We start from the raw sequence: 21,511 nt of genomic DNA, 5'->3' as shown, positions 1-21,511 counted from the left end.
ACTGCTGGCTACAGGGAGTCTACACAGGATCTCCCCACAGACCCTGACTGCGTGCTAACCTCTAAGGCTCCCTAGGACAATAAATTCTGACTGGAACGTAAATTAAAAATTAACTTTAGAGAAAAACGGTACTGATGTAATTACTTTGACATTAATACATTTACACAGTGTTGCTAGAATGTCTTACTTTCAGCATTTCACAATGTGCTACATTCTCGAGGGAATGGTGATTTTTGGTACCACATAAAACAGAAGATATTCTATCTTGTACTTCTTCACAAGCATCGAGCTACATTTGACTTACTCACGCGAGCGTAGCTTTCTGCAATGTGATCGAAACACACTTATAAAACCTGCCAGGAGGAAATCTAAAAGCCGGCCTAAAAAGCCCATGATAGCCTGGTCTTGGCGCTCTGCCTCCAGGCGTTGACTCAATCTATTCGCTAATCTGCTGGCCTCTGGGGCAGACGGACCCTATCACTCACTTTCTGGTTCTGAGCTTCTCCGAGTGACTAAGAAGTTCCCTCTCGTTGCTCTTCTCTGGCCCTGAAAACCTGTCTCTGTCCCTGTCTGGTCTTAGCTGCCTTCCTGGTGGCCAGGAAACTCAATCTCTGGCCCGCATGGCCAGGACTCAACCTCTCAGGGGCCACTGTTTAGGCCACTTGTGCTGGGCCAGCAGGACATCCAGAACCAAATGTCTGCTTCAACTTCCAGAACCACAGACACATATCCAGTGTCCATGGGCATTGCTAAGTAGTCTCCATGCCCCAATCTCACGACTGCTGCACGAGGCAACACAGGCTCATCAGTAACTTGGAGGTGCCTGTCCCCATGGCAACCTCTGAACATCTCTTCCTTAGACCCCACAGCTCTCAAACCATCTCTATCAGAGGCTGGCTGCACTTGCTGTACCCCACCCAATCGGGCTGCTTCTAGCATGCAGGCAAACAGGATTCTTCCACTCTCTTACTAAAAGGCCCCCAAAATGCCATCTCACAGGAATTTTAGAAAGAAATAAAAGTGGAAGTGAGTTCATCCATTGACAGGGAAGCAAGCTCATCCAGTGAAAGGTTGATGCTGCTCCTTCTGCAGCCCCTGGGCCAGGCCCACCTCCGTAGCCATCAGGGCCACAGCTCCTCAGGTCTCTGTAGTCGTGAGGCCTCTCCTGCCTCCTAGGTCAGCAGCTCCTCTCTGGCTGCAGATCAGCAGCTCAAGGCACTTGGTTTGAGAAGCTTATCTTCCTGCTAATCCCAGAGGCAATGAGCTACGACCGCAGAGATCAGGCCCATGGTCCTTGTTGGGGCCACCAGACCAGAGGGCTGCCCTCGCTCAGAGGGCATCTGGAATCCCTGGAGGCTGGGCTTCTGTGGGCTCGTGCCAGTAGTAGGTCTGGAAGAGTCTCTCATGTCTGCACAGTTCCATGGCTCGGTAGGTGTGAGAGAGGAGGTGGGGGAAACGTGATGTGAAGTAGCGCACGAAGTCATCAGGGATGGAGCCCAGCGTCTCCTGAACCTCCAGAGGGAGCTCCCGGTAGTGGTGTCTCTGTGAATGAGCAGACACACAGCTTTACAGGTAGATAGCAGTGCTAGGGTTTCTGTGGACAGGAGGTGCATGCGCCACCGTGTATCCCGGCTGTCCTGAGCCTTGCTTCCTTCAGTGGGAAAGCTGCAAGCATTACGGCCTGGCTGAGGGGACAGCAGCTTTAGCCTCACGAGGTGCTGACTGCCTGCAAGGGAGCGCAGGCCTCTTGTGAAGGTCATGGGATTGTAGTGTTTGTCCCAACAGGCTCGAGGCTGCTTCTGTGACTGAGGTCTGCCCTGTGTGAAGGCTGCTTGGTGACAGCACAGGTCAAGAGCATCCCTAGGACTCTAAGAGGACATAGAGGGACCCTTTCCCAAGTCACTGAAGACCTGGCCTTATACAGGAAAGTAACCAGGAGTCCCTGGTAGAATGCTGATATAGTGGTTGTCAGGCAGTCAGAGGACCAGAAATTAGCAAGGAGACCATGAAGCACACATGTCCCAAGAGACTAACTAGTCCCTGCAGCTTAACCCTGCATTCTAAAGTCTTCCTTGAGGGAAGACATGGCCTTTTTACTTGGTGCGTGGTTGGAATGAGAGCAGTTCCCATACGCTCATATACTTGAAGGTGTGGTTCCCAGTTGGTGGACCATTTAGGATTAGGAGGTGTGGCCTTGTTGGAAGAGGTGTGTCACTGGGTGTGTCACCATGTCAGGCCCAGTGTGGATCAGAATGTGAGCTGTCAGCTACTGCTCCAGCCCCAAGCCTGCCTGCCCGCCCGCTGCCGTGCTCCCTGCTGTGATGGTCACGGACCCTCTCTGACACTGCAAGCAAACCTCCAGTTAAAATGCTTCCTTTGTCCATGGTGTCCCTTTACAGAACAGAACAGTAACTACAATGCTTGTTAAATCCAGCCGAGCCTGCCCAGCCAGGTAGGATCCAGTGTGAGGAAGAGATACACAGAAGTGAGTAGCGGGCAGCAATCTCGCTGCGCCCACCACCGAAATCCTCGCAGCCCTTTACCTTATTCCTCATGGCTCGGAGGAGATCCCGGACGGAGCCACCTTTATAGGTTCTGAATTTGCGCAGATCTAGAAAAACATTAAGGGATGTAATGGTTAGGCCAGTAAATCTTTACAGAGAATTCCTGGGCTCTTGCAACTGGACTAAAGTGAAACGAACTCTCAGTCAGGACAAAAGATGCTACTACCTCTTGGATCTGAACAAAGGTGGTGCTCCTCTGGAGCCCAGCACCTTAGAGCACAACCTGTCACCAGCCTGTCACCAAGGGACAGACATAAAACTGCATCCCTTTGACCAAGCCCACAAGGACATCCACAAGGACACGCTCAAGTAAGTCTCAAATCCAAGAGGAGGGATTTGGAACTCCAACAGCTGGAGCTGCCTTGTCTACATCAAGTTCTCAGAAATGGTTGCAGTTTTCAAAATGTCTCCTCCCGCCTTAGCATGGTCACCTGTCTGCAGGGGGACAGTGATGTTCTCCCGCCAATCCATCTTAACCACAGCTCTCCCGCCTCTCTCCAACTGCCGCACGATCGGGCCATCCAAGGACTCCTTTTCTATTCGGTCACTCACATCCTGGGGGAAGACAGGCGATAGGTGCTGGTCAGGGCTAGGGATTTGGGGTTGTCCGCCCTAAGCTACAGAGCAGGCACTGGTCTGTGAGCTGTAAGCAAACTGACATTCCTCTCAGGCCTAGGCTGCAGGCTCCTCAAAGCTAGGCAGCCGGCACCTACCCTGATCCACTGACTTTGTCTCTGAGTAGATACATCTGTCACTCACTGGGACGAACTTGCAGAGATCCCTTCCATGTCAAGAGAGAGATGTTATAGAAATGTACCCGTATGCAGGGCACACATCCACCTCTGGACGTTCACACTCACACAAAGCATATTTACACAGAGCTACAAGGTACAAAACACCTCTCCAGGGAGCCAAAGCATAGCGGGAGAGCTTAACTCAGCCTGGGCTTCAGATGTCCTTAAAACAGGACATCTCAACGGCTAACCAGAAGGTCACGTAACTCCTCACCTGAGCACTAGAGAGGCTATGAAGAGTGGTAGGTGGTGGATCCTGTAGGAGGGAAGGAGGGGTTCCCTATGTACTAGCCTTTCAGAACCCCTGCCTGTAAGACTGGCTATGAGACGGAACGATGAGCCCATACATCAACGCTGAGCCCTTGGGAGAGTCGGTCACATACTTCTTTGATAAAGGCAAAATCAGACTGGATAATCTTTTCTTTTTCTTTTCCCCAACTGACGGACAGGGTCTAATGTAGTCCAGGCTGGCCTTGAACTTGCTACATAGCAGAAAAATGACTTTGAACTCATAGTCCTTTTGCTTCCACCTCCAGAGTGCTGAGATTCCAGGTTACAGGTGTAAGCTAGCACGGCCCACGTACTGGGGATTCCTATTCGAATGTACAGGGAAAAGCCTTGAAGGAAAGCTGGCAGGATGGCTCAGTGGGTGAAGGTACTCACCACCAAGCCTGATGATCTGAATTTCATCCCTGAGCTCTGATAATAGAGGGAGAGAACTGATTCCCACAAGAGTTCTTCTGACCACCACATGTACACAAACACACACACACACACACACACACACACACACACACACAAATAAATGAAAAAAAAAAAAAAAAAGCTCTGTGGAGACTGGATAGTCCTAGCAGGCCTGGTGGAAACACTTCTCAGAGTTGCAATTGCTTTAGATACAGCTGGTTGACAGAACAGAGACACCCTGTCTAAGTCAGATATACAACTTGGATATACTGACTCTACTTCATTCTGTTGTCTGTTTTGTCTAGTGACCTAGACTTGAGAATTTTCATGTTATATCCTGTGGCTTACAGTGACCAATCATGATGCTACATGTACCCATTGCTGCCTTGGAGTAAGATACTGGACCCTTCACCCCAAAGACATTTAAATGATTACTAAGCACCAGCAAAAGGCCAGGCAGTGTCCTTTGTAGGTGCTTGGGACAGAACAGTGATTAAAATTACCCACAAAGGGGTTGGGGATTTAGCTCAGTGATAGAGCACTTGCCTAGCAAGTACAAGGCCTTGGGTTCGGTCCCTAGCTCTGAAAAAAGAGAAAAAAAGAAAAAAAAAATTACCCACAAAGTCCTGCCTTCAAGGGGCCTGTGTTGAAGGGCATCGCTATAGCCATGGCTCTGCCAAACTCCAGACAATGTGAGTGTCCATTCTAAGTCAGGGTGCTTTCCAGGAGAAAGCCTGCTGCCCCACCCCACACTCTTCATGGTTTACCCATCTCATGCCACCTAACACCCACCAACAGTCCACACAAAGCCACTTGGCAATGTCACAGAACCACAGCTGTAGCTGTCACTTGCCAAGGAGGTCTGAGCCACTGATCTTAAATTTTAGCCCAAAGTGTATACTAAACAAATGAGATCTGAGTAAAGGACAATAGAGAAAACTTAAGGAGATGTCTGAATTTATGACATTGAATGAAATTATACGGTATCTGAATTTGCTTCAAAAGATGGCTCAACAGTTAAGAACACTTTATGCTCTCACAGGGGACTAGGTTTGGTCCCAGCCCCATGTGGCAGCCTACAATCACCTGAACCTTGTTTCAGGGGAGCCGACACTCCATGCTGGCCTCTGTGGGTACCAGGGCAAATACATGGTGTACATATGTACACTTGTCTCTGCAAAGCCAGAGACAACACGAACACTCAGACACATGAAGAAACTTTAACAAAGTCATCTATGTGGGACAGCGCAGAGATGAACGCTTGCCGAAACTGACGGACAGAGAGGTGCTCTCCGGAGCACCAGTCTATTTTTGAGATTTAGGAATCTCCAGATATACAGTTTAACAATTAGGGCACAGTGAGGGGCTGGAGATGCTCAGTAGTTAAGAGCACTTCCTACTCTCACAGAGGACCTGGGTTTAGTTTCTAGTATCCACACTGGGTCTCAATCTTCTGTAGCTCTACGTCCAGGGGATCTGACACATTTTCTGAACTCTGAAGCCACCAGGTACATGTATGGTGCACAAACATACATGCAGGCAAAACATTCATAAATATAAAAAAAATCTAATCTTTTAAAGAAATAAAATTAGGTACATTCATATGATAGAATGTCATAGTTATAATTTTATGTATAAGTTTTAAAAAGCAGGATATAACATATATATACATACATATACATATATACACACACACACATATATATATACATTGATCCCAATTATACTATTTATATGAAAACATTTAAAATGTGACAGTTAATTTTAGTTGTCACCTAAGACATATATGTCTAGGTGTGTCTGTGAGGGCAATTCCAGAAAGGAGCAGCCTAGAGCAAAGGGCCTTCTCTCAGCATGGGCAGCACCCACTGGCAGGTGGGCTGCTACAGAGAGGGCCTGGGGAAGCAGTCTTGCCTGATGGCCTTTGCTTCTTGCTGTCCCATTCTGTTGCTGCTGTCATTTTCCCTGGCATCAGAACCCGGCTCCTGTGGCCTAAGACCAGGGGCTCTCTGGTCTTCAGGTCTTCAGTGCAGACTGCTAACTGCTGACACAGTCCAGTTCTGTGGACTGAGCAGCCGCTGGCTCTCAGTCTAATGTGTGACGGTCATGGCTAGACTACCTAGCCTGTACTGTGTGTCCAGTCCCTTACACACTGAACTGACTAGCACAAATGTCAGGCCCATCTGCCTTGGTTGTAGGCGATAGATCGCGGTTTTGCTCTCTGTCCTTTCACCTTTTGAGGATCTGGAAGACTTAGGATTGTGATGGAGAAACAGGCCCAGGTACCTGGAAGAACTGGAGCTGCTTTTCCAGGCTCCAGAAGAACGGGTGTTTTAGCACGCGCTTTGCCGAGGGTCGCTGCTGCGGATCCATTGCAATCATTTTCTCTATCAACTCACGAGCAATGACGTCCTCTAAAGAGGAAAATAAACAACCACTGCTTTATTCCCAACCTATCGCCAAATGACATCTCAGAGCCCTGACAAGTTTGTGTGGCCCTGCAGGAGTGCTTCCGTTGTTCGTATGTGTACAGGCTTGTGTGTATGCACGTATACAGAGGTAGAGGCTTATGTCAAATATCTTCCTTAGGTGCCTCCTGCCTCGTTTCATGAGGTTAGAGTCTCACACCGAACTTGGGATCTCCAATTCAGCCTGGCTGCCTAGCAAGTCACAGGATCCTCCTGTCTGCATCCCGAGTCCTGGGGTCGCAGATGCAGGACAACCTCAGGCTTCTTTATTTTTTAAAAAAAACCTGGATGTTGAGGATCCAGATTCAAGTCCTCATGTTTTTGTGGTAAGCACTTTACCAACTGAGTCATCCCCCTAGCCCCTGTATGGCCTTTGATACACCCTTCTGCTGTAGGAGTTGACTGTAATAAAATAATGAACTCACACCAAACAGCAGTTGGTAACGGATTTTCACTATGCGGTTTGTGAAAATGGTGACTAAAAGGGTGGTGGGGGAAGTCTGGATGGTTAGAAAGACGGTCAAGGTAAGGGCTTGTAATACCAGTTCTCAGGAAGCTGAGGCAGGAAAATCATGATTTTGAGACTAGCATGACTTACAGAAGAAGACTTAGGCTAGCCTGGATTACACAAAGAGACCTTGACTAATTAACCAACTAAACAAACAAAAAACCCCAAAAAGATGAAGTTGAGAAAAATGAGATGGTTATAAACGTATGATTGAGCCTCATCCCCACTCCCAGCAGCTCAGGCTAGAACTCCATGTTCCCTAGGCTGGTCTCAGATCTGAGATTCAGACTCCGAAGTGCTAGGATTACAGGTAAGTCCAACCACCCTTAGCCTTCTCTTTTTTTTTTTTTTTTTTTTTTTTTTTTTCCCGGGGCTGGGGACCCGAACCCAGGACCTTGCGCTTCCTAGGCAAGCGCTCTACCACTGAGCCAAATCCCCAACCCCTTAGCCTTCTCTTTTTTACATTTATGTATTTGTGTGTAGGGGAGGACATGGCTATGTGACACAGAACATATGTGAAGGTCAGAGGACAACTTGTAGAAGTTAGTTCTCTCTCTCTATCATGTGGGTGGGTCCTAGGGATTAAACTCTGGTCCTCGGGTGCCTTTCGCTACTGAGCCATCTTGCTAACCCTTTAACCACATCTTTTTATTTTGTGCAGTCTTGGCTGTCCTGGAATTCACTATGTAGATCAGGCTGACCTTGAATTTATAGATTTATAGCACATGCCTCTGATGTGCTGTGGTCAAAAGTGTGTGCCGCTACTCTCAGGCCCATTTTTATAAAAGTCAGTAAGTTAGTATACATATGTAGATAGGCAATTAGAATAACATAAGGAATTGACAGCAGATATTCATCCCTGTATAGTAAAAACATGGGTCTTCATGCAAATGCATTTTTCTACAATGAATAAGGGAAAAACTCGTAAGCAAAACAATTATTTCATTTTAATCTTCTCATACTGGGTTGCTTTGATCTAATCTACTCTAGCAAATTTCCCCATCAGGAGGAAGTGTGCATATGTCCAAGTCAGCAGAACAAGGACAACCTGTCTATCCCTGCTGGTCAGACATGATGTAACCATGGCCCTCACACAACAGAGTCCAGGTAAGGAAAACAGTAAGGCCCTCTGATCAGGAGTCTCCAGAGGGGCCTTCCCAGGTCAGTGCCTCAGTACTCCAAGGATGCTCCATCAGCTCTGTACGGTCAGCCTTTCCTGAGGCCTGACAGGCAGAGTGCTGGAAGGTGCTACCCCCCAGTCCACCTGCTCACCGTGCTTGTCTGAGTGGAAGCAGTCAAGGCTGCAGGCGCCCAGGAGGATGTTGGCCTGCCGCTGCAAGGATTTGCCAAAAGGATGGTTGCCCTCAGAGATGACATAGTAAAAGACACAGCCTGCAGAGAAGATGTCCACTGTGTAGGTCTGAAAGAAACACAGAGTAGGAGGCCTCAGACAGCTGTCGCTTCACTCACAGCCCTGACTTCACTTCAGCCCCTATTGATAAGTGGCTAATGAATGTGAATTGTCCACAGCAAGGGGACACCCTGTTGTATTGCCTAGTGTTCTGACTGATGTCAAGTCATTGGCTTATGGGCTGACAACCTGGGATGCTGGCTCTGCCAGCTGCCCCAAGTTAGCGTCACTGACCAGGGGACAATCCGCTATCATGTTCATCCTTGGCAGTGACTTGTGATCTACTCTTGCCTGAAACACTTCTCTTGAATCTACACAGTTGTTTTATTTTGTTTCTCAAGACAGGGTTTCTATGTGCAGCCCTGGGAATAGTAGAACTCACTGTGTAGACCAGGCTGGCCTTGAACTCAGAGATCCACCTGCCTCTTCTCTTGAATCTAAACAAGCCTCTAGACTTAACTTCTAGCTTACAGAAAATAGAGAGCTCTGAAGAAATGCCATGAGAAAACAAGCAAGCAGCCTAGAACGAGGCATGCAAGGACTTCAAAAGTAAGCATCAGAGAACAAAACAGGTAGGGAGGCTGCTGGGAATGGGGAGATGCAGTCCAATCCAGCACTCAATGGAGTCCTGGAGTACAAAACCAGTTGTGAAAGACTTGGGAGTTTGTGGGGGACGTGAACATGGACTGAGTGTTAAGAAACAGGACGGAAGATGCTGACTGCTCAGGTGTGGCAGGGAGGTGGTGGGAGAGGGTCTGTGGGTCTGTCCTTAGGAAACAAGGACAGGCATTTGGGGCGAGGGGCTGAGAGACCTGCTCCTAATAAGGACATGGCGCAGCTGCAGGTAAACACAGAAAGACAGACAAACCTATTCATTATGTATCAAAGTGATTCGGGGTGCAACTGTACAGGCCTTAACATTCTTTCAATTTTCTGTATGCCTAGCAACTCTTAAAAGTCTGGGGAAACAAAACAGACAAATGAAAATTGGGGGCCTGCTCATGGTAGACAAGGCCTGACTCTCCAGGTTCCCAAGGGAAAAGGAGGTAAAAGGGACGGAAAGGTTGGGAAAGGCACACTGTTCACATCTGTCTTTCTCAGAACATGAATCGTGAGAAGTTTAAAAAGGACGTCATTCTGTTCTATGCCTGGCACCCAAACCTTGAAATATGATGGGCTGGCGCTGTGGTTTTCTTTAAAAAATATTCCCATTTACTTACAGGGTTCTCCTTGCAGTCTTCACTCAGCATCTCTGGGGCGATCCAACCTTCAGTGCCAGGCACCCCTGAACGGCGGCTGAAACTATGCCTGCCCACTGCCAGCTTCTTGCAGAGGCCAAAGTCTGAGATCATCGCCTTGATCCTGCCATGTGCGTTGGGCATGGAGAGGAGAATGTTGTGGGGCTTCAGGTCTCTGTGAACTAGGAGAGAGCTCAAAAATTCATCCAATGCTTACCACGAGTGACCCCAGCTTCCTATGATGGTTGTGGGTCTTTGTCAGCCTCCTAAGTACCTATGTCATCTTCGAAATGTTCAGTGTTCAGTCACCTAAGGGCCTTTCTCAACTCCATATAACTCGTAAAGAGATCACTTAAACACCCCTTTCTCCTATGAAGGTCAGAAAGCTGCCCCACCCCGGGCCTTTTAGCCTGGCAAAGAGGATTCTCTTACCAATGTTGAGGGAATGCAGGTGCGCCAGGCCTGAGGTGGTCTGATGAAGCAAGGTGATGGGCTCTAGGCCAAGGTGGGCGAAGTCCTTCTGCTCCACATACTGTAAGAGACACAGAGGCAAGGTCACAGCCCATAACCTTCAGGACTCTTTATTCATGGGTGGTGGTCAAGTGATATACATATACTTCCTGAACAAATGCCAGTTAGCGGGAAAAGAGGCCAGTGGCTGTGGCAAAGCTGTCACTGACCCTGGGCACTAGAAGGTCAGCCAGACCCACCTCCTGCAGGGTAGCTGCACACAGCTCAATGGCAATGTACTGGAACTGCCGGTCCTTCTCTGTGCAAAAGTAGCGGATCACATTCGGATGCTCATCTGATTCGCGAAGCAGCTGGACCTCTCGGTCTGCAAAGCTAAAACACTCAGGGAGGATCCTCTTCACGGCCACATCACGGTTGTCAAACATACCTCTGTAGGACAAGAAGCAGTAGCTGAGTCTGGTTAGTGCACATTGGGCTGGAGACATGAGATCAGCTCTATAAGACACCAAAGTTCCTTATTCCAGTATCAGCCACTCAGCCTTAAGGCCCAGAGGCCCTGTCCTGTCAAGCACTAAGTCAACTTGACACAAACTAGAGTCATTCAGGAAGATGGATTCTCAACCGAGAAAGCAGCTCCCTAAGATTTGCCTGTAGGCAGTTCTGTAGTGTGCTGTCTGAATTGGTGATTGCCCAGCACGCTGTGAGGGGTGCCACCCCGGGCAGCGGTCTTGGGATATATAAGAGACAGGCTGAGCAATCCAAGAGGAGCAAGCCAGTAAGCAGCACTTCTCCATGGCTTCTATTTCAGTTCCTGCCTTGAGTTCCCATCCTGGCTGTAATGTGGAAGTGTAAGTAAAATAAACTCCTTCTTCCCCAAGCTGCTTTCGGTCATGGTGTTTTATCACAGTGACAGGAACTCTTAAGACAGTGTGGGGCTCACTGGAGGCAAGGCTCCTGCCTTGATCATCACTTTGGCCCCCGCTATGCCTCAGGAAGCTGACAAGATTCACATAGCAGGGGACTCACTTGTATACGATTGTGCCCTCAGCTCCATGGCCCAGGACATCCTTGGGGCAGAATGAGATTTTCCCAACAATCACCATTCTGGTTTCCTCATCTGGGACAAAACAGGAACAAGAAGAGGTCATTTTAAACAGACATCACCTAAAGAATTTTGAGAGTGAAAGGGCTTTCAGATTTCTGAGTAAGATGTGGGATTTAAGAGGCTCTATATTCCCAGGCCTGGCAGGCAAGAGTTAGGCCTACTGCTTATTTATGCCCGGGACTATTGCCTGCTGTCCAGCATTTTGCCCTTGCTACATTCTATTCTGCCTACACTGTCTTCACATCAGCTCAGGAGACTTAAACATTTCCAAACAGACAGATTCTCTGTGGAACCTCACATTTAGTTAATGGTCAACAACAACAACAACAATAAGTCTGCCTCAAAGATCCACATCTAAAACATTCCCATGTGGCCTGACAGTAAACCAAAGAGATTGCTTAGATTAGAAGCTCTGAGGCTCCTTCACAATCTCTGTGGCAATCCTCCTAGGATGTGGCCTGACAATGGCTAAGCCCACTCCCTCAGAGGGAAATGGGCCATTGCTCCACTTCTGAACCTGCCCAGTGGCTGCCTCAAGAATTCACTTAAGCCAGATGGGAAACTTCCCTCTGGTCAATAGCAGTTCACAGCCTGTCCTCCCAGAGACCAGTAGGTGGGAGAAAGCCAGGGGAGAACGTGGTGAGCCCTCAGGAGTGTGGGAAGAACATGGTTGCTCTGTTTCAGGTACTCCTCCCAGGTGCACTGGGGAACTGTCCTTACCCTCGTCCTCCGGCTCCAGGGAGGGACTGGTGCCAGCCTTGGAGGCAGAGCTGCTAGAGTTGAGTGAGTGGTTGGAGGCTCTGGGGGATGGGCTGGGGCTGCTGGTGCCTGAGCTCTCCGAGAAGAGGCCAGATGAATCCAGGAAGTCAGGGTCCTGGGTAAGGTCTCCGTGTGGGTGGAAGGGCAGCTGCTGTTGCTGAAGGAGCTGAATTTTCTCCAGTTCCTTCTGGAACTGCTGGTGCTGGAGCTGGCGCTGCTGATGCATGCTCTGTGGAGAGAACCCACATCCAGGCTAGCAGCTGGTTCCAAGCAGAAGCAGGTCACAGGGAGAGGTGTTCCCTGTGCTCAGTGAAGCAGGCAGACTTTATCTGAACACCGAGGTACAAAGCCAGAGAGAAGCCATAACGAGACAGAATTGATTCAGAATCTTCCTCTTTTGTAGGGCCCACGGTCTAACCCTGGAGGGGGCTGGTGAGACTGAGTGGCCACCAGGAGGAGCTGTGCCTGAAGAGAGGTTAGAACAGGGTGGGCCTGAAGTCTAGAAGGAAGGCTGGAAGTTCAAAGTGAGGCAGTGAGGGTGGGGCTAGACCATGCTGCTAGGGTCTTGCTGCTAAGGTCCTAGTCCTATCATGCTGCCGCCCAGCACCCTCTTCTCAACACTCTGAAAGCTTTGCGTCCCCATCATGAGGAGTATCAGCAGTCTGTAAACATCCGTGCCTGGGCACGGAAGGTGGACTAGCTCTTTATGAATCCGGGTCAAAGTTCTGGATGTGCCACCTAGTAGCTCAGGAAGTCACATGGCCTCCCCAAGTCTAGTTTTTTCTATTACAGAGAATACATAATAATGACCTCGAAGGACTGTGTGAGGCTAAAAAGATCAGGTAATGGTACTTTGCCCACAGAAAAGAAAGCATACAAGGTCTCTGTCTCCCCTATCTGGTGGAGATGTGAGCTGCCTGTGTGCTGGTATCCTGAGACAATGTCATTCTGAGGAGACAGTTCCACAGGCTTGAACAACTTGCTGAGGGAACTCCTGTCTTACTCAAATACACCATCATTATTTTGACTTCTCTGTAACTAGGAAGTGAAAGGAATCAATCACTATACCACCCTTTATACTTTAGCAGACTTCATAGGTAGTATGAGAGAGTAAATTTTCATGTTATCCTTCCTTTAAAAAGCAAGATTCAATTAACTATTCTAAATGATCTCAGGCAGAGTTATACTTCAGCGTGTATACCCTTTCTTAAAAAACACTAAGATTTAGTTAGTTACAAATTGTCCTTTTGGGAATTGGAGAGATGGCTCAGGGGTTAAGAGCACTGACTGCTCTTCCAGAGGTCCTGAGTTCAATTCCCAGCACCCATATGGTGGCTCACAGCCATCTGTAATGGGATCTAATGCTCTCTTCTGGTGTGTCTGAAGACAGCAACAGTGGACTCACATAATCTTTCTTTAAAAAACCCCCAAACTGTCATTTTATGAGAAGCTAGTATCTCTAATGATGTTTTTTTTTTTTTTTTTTTTTGGTTCTTTTTTGAGCTGGGGACCAACCCAGGGCCTTGCGCTTCCCTAGGCAAGCGCTCTACCACTGAGCTAAATCCCAGCCCCTTCTAATGATGTTTTTGAAGATAAGCAAATACTTCTTTTTTTTTCTCACAACATAGCCCTGGCTGGTTTTGACTTGTTATGTAGACCAGGCTAGCCTTAAACTTCCAAGTGTTAGAATTAAAAGTGTGCAACACCACATCTGGCTCAAATATTGACTTTTAATATGAAACATGTTGCCTGCTTTTGTGTGGCTCCCACTGACACCTAGTGACTGACAGAGAGGTACCAGAACTTGGAGGATCATGAAAAAGATCAGGCCTTACCAGGGGGTAAGTGATGATGAATGCCACCCATCCGACCAGCAGGAAGGTGCTCAGGATAATAGTAGCCATGTCCTTGAGCATGGAGTCCACGGGGGCCTCTGGCTTGGCGGGGGCACGGGGCAGCTTCTCTTCTACATCCTGAGATACGGTGGTTGGTGTGTTTTCTGAAGTCTGGCCAACTAGGTTGATAACCTTGAATGGAAGAGATTTTCTAAATGTCTAGCCAGATATAGATGAAGTTAGCACTCGAGAGAAGCCATGCCTATTTAAAATGTAGGACTAAAATGATCTTTTTTCTGTTCACTAAAATTTTGATGGACCAGATGATTGTTGCTTCTTTTTAAGCAACTGCTGTGGGAGACCATACAATTCTACAGTGCTGCTGCCATTGTTCAGAGATTTCAGAACAATGTATTCGGAAATTCCTTTAGACCCTGACATTCTTTAAAAATTTTCAATGATGGGGTTGGGGATTTAGCTCAGCGGTAGAGCGCTTGCCTAGCAAGTGCAAGGCCTGGGTTCGGTCCCCAGCTCCGAAAAAAGGAAAAGAAAAAATTTTTTTTCAATGATAAATCTCAATATTAATTTAAATGATAAATCTACAACTCCTTTGATAGTAGATTTGCTAGTTAAGGAAAACTGTAAAATCACGTAACTCATATATAGAAAAAAGTCTAGTGAAAGTCGGCCATCGATTTGCTACCTCTTTTAGCTGGAGCATGCAGAAGTTCCTGGGTAATCTCCACACTACAAACAAATCAAACCACAAAGACAAAGCAGGGCAGGGCTGCACAAATATGAAGATGAGTTCAAATCCCAAGAACCCACAAAAAAGCCAGATGAAGTACAAGTATATGTGCACCCATAACCCAATCAGTGGGGTGAGGGTGGAGACAGAGGGATCACTGGAGAGACTCTGCCTCAAGGGAATATGGTGGTGAGTGAGAGCAGAACACCCAGCATCTTCTAGCCTCCTTATACTTATGCACATCTCATATTTTAACACCCACACCCACACACACCGACAAACAACCAAATGGTTGTTCTTTTGTATACACATGCAGTCATGCACCTAGCGTACCTAACAAAGCAATAAAGACCCTGCCTCAGGTTGTTTTTCCAAAGTTAGAGAAAGTATCAGATGCCTTTATTAAATGCTTATGAAAAATAAAAAATGCTTATAGAAGCTCCGAATTAAATCAAATAAGCATTTAGCTTCCTTCCAAGTTCCTCAGAATCTCAGAGGGTTCCTGAACAGTTTAGAACAACGCCCTGATCTGTACACAAACAGCGAGTGTTCCCCGTTTGCCCAACAAAGCTAACACACAGCCTACTGGCCTTGCACACTGGGTTTGCCTTCTTTTATTTTTTTTAAAGATGAAGTTATTTATTTTATGTATGTGAGTACTTTGTAGCTGTCTTCACACACACCAGAAGAAGGCATCGGATCCCATGACAGATGGTTGTGAGCCACCAGGTGGGTGCTAGGAATTGAACTCAGAACCCCATCTTCTCCAGCCCCACACATGCGTTTTCCACATGCTTACACCACTACAGTCTCCCCTGCAGGACAACAGCTTTTGATGCCCCTCTCCCCTTCGAGTTGCTATTTTCGTCCACCCAGGTATATGCCTCTTGTGTCCGTGCCTCCTTTACAGTGTATCCTGCAATGCACGGGGAGTATGGTTTGTTTGGTATGCAGCATGTGGCTGAGAGTCTGCTGAGCATGTGACAGGGAGAACAGTTATCTAGATACTAACTGTTCAGGAGTGTTTAAAGGACAGCTGTGGGGCCGGAGAGATGGCTCAGTGGTTAAATTAAGGTACTGCGGTGTTGCTGAGTTTGGTTCCCAGGACCCACATCAGGCTGTTCACAACCACCTGTGACTCCGGCTTCTAGCCTCTTCGGCCCTTCATTTATACCAGCAAGATGGCGCAGTGGCTGAAGACACTTGCCAGTGAGTCTGGCAGTCTGAGTTTCATCTCTGGGTGAAAGGAAAAAGACAATTTCTGCAAGTTGTCCTGACTTTCACACCTGCACTATGATGTACACACACACACACACACACACACACACACACACACACACACCACAATATAAAAAAAAATTTCAAAGACCCCTTTACTCAAGCTCAGATGGTTAAGAATAAATTTAAGGGCTGGAGAGATGGCTCAATGGTTAAGAGCACCGACTGCTCTTCCAGAGGCCCTGAGTTCAATTCCCAGCAACCACATGGTGGCTCACAACCATCTGTATTGAGATCCGATGCCCTCTTCTGGTGTGTCTGAAGACAGCGGCAGTGTACTTATATTTAATAAATAAATAAATAATAAATAAATCTTAAAAAAAAAAAGAGAGAGAGACAATAAATTTAAACATGGCTACCTCTGGATATAAGACTAATTGTATTCTCTTACTTTCTTCATTATAGTTTTTGTAAGTATGCAGTAATAAATATGCAGGACTTTAATAAGATCTTAGACGATAAGCTCAGGATCTCTGTTTCAGAAATCAGCCTATTCCTCCAACTCAGCTAATACCACTGGTGATGAACAGAGGCACTGTGCCTTGGACTTAAAAGACTGCAATGTTCCTCTGCTTTTAGATAAAGCCTAAGGCCAACTGTAGTGTACATGCCTTTAATCCCAGAACTTAGGAAGATTTGTGAGCTTGAGGCCAGTCTGGTCTATATAGTGATTTCCAGGAGTACTACATGAGACCTTGTCTTGAAAAACAAACTATTAAATAAATAAATAAAGACGACATCTCTAAAGTGATTCTTTAGACCCCAGACGACCCATAATAGTAGCTCTCGTTCTTTAAAACCTCCCCAGTCCAGTCCACCTCTCCATCACCCCTCCCTACAAAGTGGGGCTGCAGGAGTTCAAGCCTGAATAGCTGCTTACCAAGGCCTTCAGAAACCTCCAAGTCCCCTTTTGCTGGCCATGTAGGCCAGAAAAAAAAGTCTCCAACACTCTGATATCTGACCAAGAAAGCAATAGGACACACCAGAGACGGAAGCAAAACAGCCAGTCTGCACGCTTTGGGGACGCTTGCCTGAAGCTCCCAGCTTCTGCTCAGAGGCCCTTTCTACTCTGTCCTCTCTGGCTTCAGGACAAGGCACGCTATGAGAAGATCTGGGCTGGGCCCGTGGAAGCCCTGTCCTCGTTCCCTGACACCTGTAGGAGAGGCCAGAGCCACTGGTTCACTTCCCACTCACCTCCTCAAAGCTCCTTTTCTCCGAATCAGCAGGAATCACGTTTTCTCGATGTTTGGGAAGATTGTTAGGAAATCTCTCCAGCATCTTGGTGGATGCAGACAGAGGAGTTTCATGGTGTCCTACAAGAGGAAAAAACCTTTTATGTGAACAGTTTCCACAGAGTGGTAGCTCTCAACACAAAATTTCAGTACCTCTCTACCCCACGAGGGAGTCTTTCCTACAGTGCAATCTCATATCTACTCAACGAGAAACAGGTAAAGGCAGCTACTAGAGAATGAATATGAAAGCAGAATCTTTTTATTTCTAGACACGGTTTCTCTGTGTAACAGCCCTGTGCATTCAAGGCCAGCCTGGTCCAGGACAGCCAGAGCTGCAGTGCAACCCTGTCTCCAAACAAATACCTCAAATACAGCCCCTGTCCCCAACAGAAATTTTAGGGCTGGGGAGAGTTCGGTGAGTAAAGTGCTTGTGAAAGCAGGACCCAAGGTCAATGCTAGAATCGTTGGTGAAGTGTGTGTAATCCAGTGGAGAGATGGAAACAGGTTGATCACGAAGCTTGTCCCATAGCTAGCCTAACCTATCAGTGAATTCCGGGCCACGAAACACCCTGTCTCAAAAAGCAACCGCGGAATAACTGAAGTTGTCCTCTAGTCTCCATACAAATGCACATGTACATCCGCACATACATGTGAAATACAAATTTTAAAAATCAAACAAGAGTTATTAATTGACAGAATTTATTAATTGGCAGAAGGCAGTCTTCTGCTTTCTTTAGAGATTTACTTTTATTATTAACTACATGCATGTGTGTAAGTATGTGCGGTGCCCAAGGACAGGGGGCAGATTCCCCTGGAGCTACAATTACAGGTGGCTGTGTGCTGGGTGCTGGGTGCTGGGAACCAAACTTGGGTCCTATGCAAGAGCAATCTGTGCTTTAACCACTGAGCCACCTCTCCAGCCCAATATTCTGCTTCTTTTGTGTGGGTGCATGTATTCAACTCAGGAAACAGTGTGATGCTTCCAAGTTCAACAAGTTCTTCCATTGCTTTTTCTGGTAGCATCAGTCTAGGAAGGCTGCCGAGTTCCCTTCCACACATTTCTGGTGCTCAGGCAGAGTCTAGTCCTTCTCCAAGCTACACTTGAGCTTCCACCTAAGGAGAGGGGAGTACCTGAGAGGATGAGAGAGGTGGGTGCTGGCAGGACGGGGAGGTGGCGAGTGGTGCTCTCTCACTGCTGTTCTGTGCATCTATTTTATGACCTGCACCCATTATCTAGTGTGTGCAATACAAGAAACAAAGTGACTGAGATAAGGACCCGAGTGTCATACCCGGGCTTGAAAATCTGTTCAGCTTTAAAATCGAATGACTCTGTGCACAGGCTAGAAAAGCTAGATCAGCTTCTCTCCTTTCTGTTCTCACTGGATGAGCTCTTGGCTTGATTCAGGCCCTTTACTCTATATGTTTTTTCCTTCTTCGTGGCTATGTGTGTAGATCCCAGTTCGGCCTGAGGTATCTTCCTCAGTTGCTTCTCTACCTTATGTTAAAGAAACAAAGTCTCTCACTGAAACTGGATCTGAATGTTTCAACTGGATTGGCTGGCCGGTGAGCCCCAGAATCCTCCCGTTTCTGCCTGTCTACACTTGGCTTTTCAATTTTTTTTTTTTTTTTTTTTTTTTTTTTTTTATATAAATCTTTTTTTTTTTAGATTTATTCATTTATTATATATAAGTACACTGTAGCTGTCTTCAGACACACCAGAAGAGGGCACCAGATCTCTTTACAGATGGTTGTGAGCCACCATGTGGTTGCTGGGAATTGAACTCAGGACCTCTGGAAGAGCAGTCGGGTGCTCTTAACCGCTGAGCCATCTCTCCAGCCCTTCATTTTGTTTTTGATGACGGGTTTCTCTGAGTAGCTGGAACTCAGTTCTTGGAACTCTCTTGTAGACCAGACTGGCCTCAACTCAGAGATCTACCTGCCCCTGCTTCCCGAGTGCTGGGATTAAAGGTGTGCATCATGCCTGGCTTTTTACATGGTTCATACATATCCTGTCACAGTAAGTACATCACCATTTCCTCAGTGCTCACTCCGTGACCTCTCCAGTACTACTGGAGACTGTGTGCCATGTGTACCAAGGCAAAGCCTGCAGGAACGAGCCAGAGCTTGCACTTCTTGATCTGGAAAGTCCCTCTTTGATCTCTCATCTGCCCTCATCTAACCTCAATCTTTTCAGGTTTTTGTCACCTACAGTATGACATGGTTCCTTCAGGGAAACCTACTTTTGTTTTGAATCATCACAGATTTTCTCATGCATACCATGGCCTGCTAAGGCATGCTTTGTTCTACAAAAGGGTTTTCTCACATGTGGCTGCCTATGTCAGAATTCTGCGTCAGACGTGGTACCTGAATGTGGGTAACCATGGATTACCAAGGCCAGCCAACAAAAACTATCAACGGCCACGAGAAATGAAGCTGTCCTTCCAGAGGCTACCCTGTCTACCTCATCCCCTGATGTCCTACTGTTGAGAGTCCTACACGGCTGTGGCCTCCTACTGATAGACTGCTGGAGAAGCCACTGAGACTCCTTATAAACAGGCTCCCGCTGAAGAAGGCCGTTCAGTAATAGCCCACTGTGCACTCGAACCTATCTCTGCAGGCCCATCCCGAGGTTCTTACACATTTTTATATAAACCGTGCCCAATCTTTGTGAATTATCTGTCCTTAGGCAAACGGGTCCAGACTCTGAAGCAAAAGGTACAGGACCAGCTTTCTGTATTGGGTTGCCAATGGCAGTTCAGGCCTATTTGACAAAGTGCTAGGGGATGATGAACACCAGGTCAGGGTCACTGCTGGGGGTGAGACACAGAACAACAGACCACACCTTTAGATGAAATTAGATCCATTTTATGTTCAAGGTGAATGTGGGATAGACTATTTGCAGTCTTCCACAGGACCCAACGGCCATACTTGACATTAGCAGGTATAACCCGTGGCGCTGTCTATGAGAGGCTGTTGTGTACTCCCACTGACCTATTTTAAGCTGACCAGCTACAGAGTCCCTCACAGGGGACCTGAGAACTGTGAGGGCCTTACTCAGCTCTCTCTTAGAAGTTTGTTAGACTTCCTAGTTGTCTTACTCTGACGATTTATAGAGATTTTAAAGGGATCTTATATTCTGCCATGGAGACTCCCCTTGTTCATTTTTAGTTCTTTCATACACACTTCCTTTGTGCTACTTCCTAACCACTGCCAGGCAGTTTATGGGCCCTTAATAGGTACATAAACCGAGTAGCCTTGTAATTTTAATGAGCTCTGCTCAATTAGCTCTCCCTTCCCACCAGCATGGATCCAGTCACAGGTACTTTCTCAAACTACTTATTTCTGAGAAGAAAAGAGTTCTTGTATTATTTTCTTTGCTTATATTTGATACGCACACAGCTATAAAGAATTAAAAGGCACAAAGAACAGGGTCTTTTAGATGACCTGCAAATGGATGACCAGAGCTCAAGCACAACCAGTTTCCCCTGCAGCTCCTAGGTACTCATATTCTGGTCCAGACCCACTGCTTGGCAGTTCCTGCTGCTTCCTGGGCCCACACTCTTAGTCACCCACATCTACTCTAGCCTGCTGCTACTTACTCCCTCTCTCATGTTTAGGCTAGATCATCAGAGTTGGTGTGTGTTGTTGGAAGGAGGTGGGGGCACGGGAAGGGAAGATCTGGTTTAAGAAAATCCCATCCTGCTCTAGTTACTTAGGACACTTGCCAGGGACACCATCACCCCCACTTCTGCCTTTGTTTGCAATGCTCAGCGCCTTGGGGGTGTCATCTCAACCTCTTAGCTTTGTAGCCAGGCCTTTAGGTCAACCCCAGGGTCATGGACAGTGATGGCAGCAGTGATGGGAAGAAGAGAAAAGGTAAGGGCCAGGGTGCAGCCCAGAGTCAAGCCTGCTCAGCATGCCTAAGGCCCTGGTCCCGCCTCAGCAAAGGGACAATATTACGGGAGGGAGCAAAGGAGTTAAGCATGGTAGTGCACACCTATTAGCCAAGCACTGGGGAAGCACAGCCTGCATAGTTGAGGGTAGCCTGAGTAACCTCGCAACAATATGAAACAAACCAAAAATTTACACTGAGAAAAAGAAACTCCCCAGAGCCATTCTGTGATGGCCCAAGAACAGCTCAGACTCTTCACGGCTGTTGGGTCTAGTTTCTCCTCAGATGGCATAAGTATTTTGCCTTTCTTTCACAACTGTCAATCATCATGAGTCTTAAACTTGTCCTGTCCAGCCTCTTATCCCCACTCATTCCTATTCAAATGACAGTATTCTTAGTTATACAGTGGAAATGACAAGGGCACCCACCTCACATGGTCACTGTGAGAGACAGGGAGCAGACTTTGCCTGAAATCTACATCAAGTGCTTCAATCTTGGAGAGAAACTGGTTTTTTTGAGACCTG

At 47.2% G+C, this 21,511-nt stretch overlaps 1 protein-coding gene across 1 annotated transcript in view; it reads right to left on the bottom strand.

Moving 5' to 3' along the window:
• Positions 1 to 1,183: 1,183 nt before the first annotated feature.
• The window catches only part of Ern1 (endoplasmic reticulum to nucleus signaling 1), a 90,633-nt gene continuing 70,305 nt past the window's right edge, over positions 1,184 to 21,511 (bottom strand). The window contains exons 11-22 of the mRNA XM_032912182.1: positions 17,058 to 17,176; positions 13,838 to 14,029; positions 11,964 to 12,231; positions 11,165 to 11,255; positions 10,378 to 10,567; positions 10,100 to 10,199; positions 9,650 to 9,849; positions 8,291 to 8,438; positions 6,329 to 6,456; positions 2,996 to 3,119; positions 2,544 to 2,611; positions 1,184 to 1,542 (exon numbers count right to left, since the gene is read on the bottom strand). Coding sequence (XP_032768073.1) covers positions 1,330 to 1,542; positions 2,544 to 2,611; positions 2,996 to 3,119; positions 6,329 to 6,456; positions 8,291 to 8,438; positions 9,650 to 9,849; positions 10,100 to 10,199; positions 10,378 to 10,567; positions 11,165 to 11,255; positions 11,964 to 12,231; positions 13,838 to 14,029; positions 17,058 to 17,176 — 1,841 coding nt within the window. The 3' untranslated portion in view covers positions 1,184 to 1,329. The remainder of the gene's footprint in view (positions 1,543 to 2,543; positions 2,612 to 2,995; positions 3,120 to 6,328; positions 6,457 to 8,290; positions 8,439 to 9,649; positions 9,850 to 10,099; positions 10,200 to 10,377; positions 10,568 to 11,164; positions 11,256 to 11,963; positions 12,232 to 13,837; positions 14,030 to 17,057; positions 17,177 to 21,511) is intronic.

This window comes from Rattus rattus, chromosome 9 (assembly GCF_011064425.1).
Source record: "Rattus rattus isolate New Zealand chromosome 9, Rrattus_CSIRO_v1, whole genome shotgun sequence".
NCBI classification, from domain to species: domain Eukaryota; kingdom Metazoa; phylum Chordata; class Mammalia; order Rodentia; family Muridae; genus Rattus; species Rattus rattus.
Note: the sequence above shows the minus strand (reverse complement) of the source record. Positions and strands in the feature narration are given on the sequence as shown.